The sequence below is a fragment of the Diadema antillarum genome, unplaced genomic scaffold, assembly GCF_040938485.1.
Source record: "Diadema antillarum isolate AM-2024a unplaced genomic scaffold, OU_Dant_1.0 scf00000001, whole genome shotgun sequence".
Taxonomy (NCBI): Eukaryota; Metazoa; Echinodermata; class Echinoidea; order Diadematoida; family Diadematidae; genus Diadema; species Diadema antillarum.
The window spans coordinates 2,619,710-2,625,709 of record NW_027270890.1 but is presented as its reverse complement, the minus strand read 5'-3'; the positions used below and the strand labels follow the sequence as shown (position 1 = coordinate 2,625,709).

At 39.6% G+C, this 6,000-nt stretch overlaps 1 protein-coding gene across 1 annotated transcript in view; it reads left to right on the top strand.

The window, feature by feature from the left end:
• The first annotated feature begins 758 nt into the window (after positions 1 to 758).
• Positions 759 to 6,000, top strand: part of LOC139721525 (alpha-mannosidase 2x-like) — a 220,830-nt gene continuing 215,588 nt past the window's right edge. Inside the window, exons 1-2 of the mRNA XM_071632875.1 lie at positions 759 to 1,156; positions 4,619 to 4,984. Of these exons, the coding sequence (XP_071488976.1) occupies positions 1,031 to 1,156; positions 4,619 to 4,984 (492 nt within the window). The 5' untranslated portion in view covers positions 759 to 1,030. The remainder of the gene's footprint in view (positions 1,157 to 4,618; positions 4,985 to 6,000) is intronic.

Genomic DNA, 6,000 nt, shown 5'->3' with positions numbered 1-6,000 from the left:
TACATAAAAAAAGTTTGAGATGCTATGCCCAAGCTTAACGCAAGATTTGGGAGTCTCATACATGTTATAAACAAGACGAATAACGTTTCCATTTAAACCACTTGAAATCAATTTTGACCACAAACAGGACCGGTCAATTAAATCGAAAGCTTTTCTGTAGTCAATAAAGGCACAACAGATTCTTTTTCCCCGTCGTAAATACAGATCAATCAGCCCATGTAACGTAAATATATGATCCAAGGTACTGTAGCTCCCCCTAAACCCAGCTTGCTCATCACCTATTATTCCAGAACAATCTAAATATTCTGTAAGCTTCGCATTAATACAAGCAGTAAACAACCTCGCTAAACAACTAAGAAGGGTGATTCCCCTATATCGTCAGGGTCGTCTAGCGAACCTTTCTTCTTGTACAAAGGTTTAATCATCTCGAAACACCATACTGACAGAACTACACCAGACATCAAAATGATATCAAACATCTTAACTATAAATGAAACCAATTCACTTGGACAATTTTTCAAATATTCATTCAAACTAAAATTCCACAAGCCTTATCATTCCGCAGACTAGTAATGAGTTTCAAAACTTCCTCTTCTGTAAATGCCCTATTGTTTCTTTTACCCGCTCAACGCTAGCGGGCGGCAGCCACTTCCGTTTCTTCAGCGGCCGTGTTGATAATTTTTCACTGTACTACACGTACGTGTACGTGTATCGCTGCGACGTGCCCCCATGCACCAGTACGTATACCACCACGCCGCCACACAAACACACTTGGGAACAGTTTTCGGAATTCTATGCCGAGACTAGTGACATCGTTATCACCGCTGTTGATTTAGATTTGGATCTCAGAAAAGAGATCCAAACCAACTAATTCTACAAGACCACAGCTACTGAACTGTAGAAGATTTGAGTGTATCTAAATTTACACAGGTTCCAAATTTACCTAATTTACCTAATAATAATACTACTACGTACTAGCTAGTCGCTGTGTGTGAATTGGCCTTACCTTTGCTTAGTCCCAAGTGTAATCATGAGGTCAACGCGACTTGTGTTCGTGGGGTTGCTGATATTCACTGTGGTCATTGTGTCCATGTACTTGATGTTGGATCAAACGGGCTTCCCCCAGGAATTCCCAGGGCAAATTAGGATGTCAGAGGTGAGAAAATGCGTTAACAAATTTTCTGATCTTGCCTTTCATATGATTTCACACACAGTCATAAGTCACACACTGCTTTGACCGAAAGATCGGTCTGTAATGTTAGTGTATCTGGTCGTCGGGGATATGTTCCGCTGAGACTGCGTCTGGCTTCACGGCACGGATCCCCTCCTAGAAATCTTACCGTTATACATCTACGGAGGAGAGCGATAACGTCAATAAAATAAAAGACTCCTCCGGACAGACGATCTTTTTGTCTAACTCGTTACACACTGCACTGCACAAGCGTAGCTGTAGCACAATTCACAAACAAGTTAGTTGTAGGACTGATTAGGAGGGTGTTTCACTTAAAATTTAACTTAAGATTGACTGAAAATTATGGTAGAAAATATGTTGTCTGTGCCTTCATTGTTGCTCCTCAACTTTCTAAATAAAAATTAAGATTTTGGAGGCCATTTTTATGTACATGTAGGTCCTAGCCATTGATAATACAAGATAGACCCTATAAATTTTACTAAATAACAATGGAATTATGCACTTGTCAATTGTAGTCCCGACCCTTGGGTACCCGGGGATGGCCGGGACTTGCATCCCGCTTGCAATTTTAGGATGTTACACCACCCGGCCAAGTCCCGGCCAAGTCTCCGACAGGTCGGGCAAAATTTGCACGGAAATCCCCCGCTAAGTCCCTCACAGGCCGGGCAAAATTGAAGTAGAAATCCCCGGCCAATTCCCTGACAGTCGGGGCAATATTTGTGCAGAAATCCCCGGCAAAGTCCCCGACAGGCCAGGCAGTATTTGCATAGAAACATATGGAAAAGTTGCGCGCATCTGCTCCGCACGCCCTGCGCAAACTCATTTAACACGGGAAGTGAACATCGAAATTAGGCCCCAAAAAAAAATGTATTGGCGTAACATGAGATTTTCAAATAGGGTTGGGCGGGCGGATTTTTTTTTTTATTTTTTTTTTTTTTTTGCTACCTGTATTTTACGTGTAAAACTCATATTTAACAAAACCCCATTCGATAGAGAGGGTCTGTTGCATCCAAAGTTTGTTATATCACCGGTTTAAAAGCCGTCACGACATACCGGTCAGAATACGAACGAACAAATTCCTGGGCTAAATCACCCAGCGCCACAGACAAATAAAATCTTAGAACCGGACTTGCCGGTCGCCGACATGCTGTACTGCGCGGCTATTTTCCGACACCAGCTGTTGTTGTTTTTGATAATTCGCAAACCTAGATCGCGCCCTCTCTCGGTAAAAACGATGTATTTCCTTTTTTTTTTCTGAAAAGTTCAGGGTCGGGGGTTTTTTTAGGGTCGGGCAGGTTACGCCAATACAACAATTTTTTTTTTGGCCTTAGCGCTTTTTGATGAATTGACTGTAATTATGCGAAGCAAGTCACTTTTTTCGAAAACCTTCAGGCGGAATTTGAAACTTTAAAATGTTTTGCGTACAATGATGTTAAATTTGCAATTATTCTATGAGAGGAAAGGGTAGACTTTTTGGCATTTAAATATCCATGTTTTCATCTTCCCTATGGAGATTTCACTAAATTTCCCGATTTTGAGGGCTCAATGTACAATCGAAGGCTTGTCAAATTTTACTGGAGTATGGTATAAATTTTCTTCGGGCGGATTCTGAAACTAGAAGATTTTAGCTTGAGATTCAGGTTACAATGGTTCCTACTCGTCAATAGGAAACGGTAGACTTTTTTTGGATCTTTCCAGACACAGTTTTATCAAAAGTTGCGGTTTGCTAAGATATTACAGCGCTGGGTCTGTACGTCCTCTGCACCAAGTGCATATCTTCCTATCCCTGTTTGTGTTAACACCGCAGCGCGCCAGTGCTTGCAGTGCACTGCTTAGTTGCGTGCTGTTGAAATTGCTGAGCAACAATGCCCCGATTCCTCGAGAGGAAACGACATGCCTACTGGAAGGAGCTCATCAAGTTAGATACAGCTGTAGCTTGTATATTTGTTTCGTCGGTATGAATAAGATAGATGTACGAATAACGAAATGCATACATGTACAAACTGTGCAATGTAAAGCACAGTCACTCACTAAGACATACTGTACAACTATCAAAAGTGTATTCTTCATGATTCTTGAAAGCTTGTCTTGGTTGATTGAGTTTTGACATTATAAAATTGTGTAAAGATTACGTCACTCTGTGTCATAAACGGAAAAAGTCACATCCAAAACAACATTGAACAGTTTACTGATCCATAAAGCCTGTTGGTCTTCAACATTATAAATTCATGACGTGCAAAACTGAACTTTTTCAAATTTGTCTGGATGACAAAAAATTTTTTCCCTCAGTTACACCATTGATCTGAAACAATCTGACCATATTTATCACTAGAAAATATACAAACGTACATGTACATGTACCTGTACTGACCTAACATCACTAGAAAATATACAAACGTACATGTGCCTGTACTGACCTAACATCACTAGAAAATATACAAACGCACATGTACCTATATGACCAACTATGTGTGTTGTAACAAAAGTCAGACAGACATCCATTTTAATACCTGGTAAGTCTTTTATAGGAGAGAACCTGTAACTTTGAAAGGTAAATGTTTCAGATGTGACATACTGTTTTGGATGTGATGTGTGTTGATGAAAAACATATAATTCATAGAAAATTTGTATTGTGTTGTTGTTTTAAAGAAAGAAGAGAGAGGAGAAAAAATGGGGCCCAGATACAAAATTTGTATTCAAAATCAAGTACTTTCCTCATTTTCACAGACTGATATGAAGGTAAAAGTGGTGACTTGGAAAATAGTGAAGATTATTCCGTTAAATGTTGGGGGTATTGATCATCAGGTGATACATTGTATGTTATCAGCATATCACCTAATGCTGTGTTTGTCAAAATCTTTAATCTAACGCTATTTTTGGACACTTTTTCTGGACAGTCTGATCTCAAAAGTTTGATTACCAATTCACCTGCAATTTCCATGATCATGTCAAGTGGTTTCTGTACATTCAAACAGTGATCTTTAACCTTGAGGGTAGCTCACCTCAAGGATAAGTTCTATGGGGTGCCAGTCATTTTGTCACAAAATCAACCGTGTGACACTTGTGCCTGATTGTGGAACACTATTTGCCATTGTTTTGCGTGACTATACTTTCTTCTTTTTTAAATTGTTGGGTTTCCCCTAAGAATTTTCCAAAATATTTCTAAAAATGATAGCTATAAATTTTCTCAAAAAGAGCTGGCAGTCAAGTTGAGTATAACAAAATATCAGTAAGCCTGCACAGCATTCTGATGGCCAATAACATGAAAGTAGTACAGTTTACAGAACCGGTATATCCATACAGGCATCGTTTTAACCAGTGTTTCTCTGTCAGTAGAGCTTTAAACTGTGATACTGATAGAATCACAACTTGTTCTTTTCTTCAGGAAAGCATACTGTGAATTTATTTTTGATCTTCTCTTTCCAGCAAGATATTGCCCTCCTTGAGAACAAGGTGGTGGCCTTGGAGACTGATTTGTCCAAGAATCACCAAGTTATAAGCCAGCTGAGGGATGCTGTTCGCTCACTTGCCAAGGGGAAAATGCCCTCCAACCTAGATGACCTCATGAGACCCTTCAACACTGCTCAAGTTGGCATACACCATGTAGGCAGAGGGAGAGGGGCAGAAGCAGGAATGGGCATTGAAGTACAGGGCCCTGGCATGGGCCTGCCTATGGGCAAGATGGATGCCGATGAACACGCCCAGTTTGTTGTTGCAGAAGGCCAGACCCATATCGATAAAGGAGAGTGCAAATTTGGAAACATGCCTAGTGGTAACACCACTGATATTAAGGTGAGACATGCATTTGTGATTGTATCAGGCCAAGTAAATGTAATGGCCAAACCACTGCACAACACTATTGGGGTAGTTTAATTCCAGTCGTTTTTAAGTATGATATAATTATCTAGGCTGTGCAGTGGCGAGGTTCAACAGCTTGAAACAGCTAAAATAAATTTTATGTCTCTGCGACGAAGTGTTGCCAGAGGCATTACAGATTTATGTTTTCAGGTTGTTCGTCCTTCCACCAGTCCTTCTGTCCTTCCATCCGTCCGTCCGTCAGTCCATCCGCAGTCAATTTTGTGGACAACATAACAAAACAAAAAAAACATTTAAGGTACACTGTATCCTGCTGAAACTTGGAATGCATATGTACATGTATGAGTGGGCAAAGTTGTGTCTAGTATCAACTTTTTGGTGCACATGCTCAAGGTCAAAGTTCAAAGGTCAAATGCTCAAAATATCAATGCAATTCTTGAAGGTATTTTCTTGAAACTTAGTGTATACTTATATTACCAAATAAAGATTCTCTAGACAGAGTTTTGGGTCATGAGGTCAAAGGTCAAGTAAAAATGTTGATTTTTTTTTTTACTCCATTTCTCAAAAAAATAGTTATGGGTATCTTCATGAAACTTTAAATAGGCATGTACTGACTGGCAGTAATTATCTAAGGAATTGGGAGTCATGGGTCAAAGGTCAGGGGTCAAAAGCTATTAGGGTATCTCCTCAATATTTCACTTTTCCTTCATATTTATGCAATGCCTGCAGGATTTTTCTTGAAACTTGGTGTATGACTGTATTTTCTTAGAAGTTTTGTCTTTTTTTATTGCCAAAAAGATCAAAGGTCAAAAGATAAAAGGTCAAGTGAATGTGCTAAATTTCACTTTTTCTTCCATATCTCGGAAGTGACTCGAGGTATCATCATGAAAGTTAGTACATACTTGTGCCTGTTCTGCCTGACAGTGATTCTCTTAAGAATTTTTGGGTCATAGGGTCAAAGATCAAGTGTGAAAGGCCACATTTAAATGCTA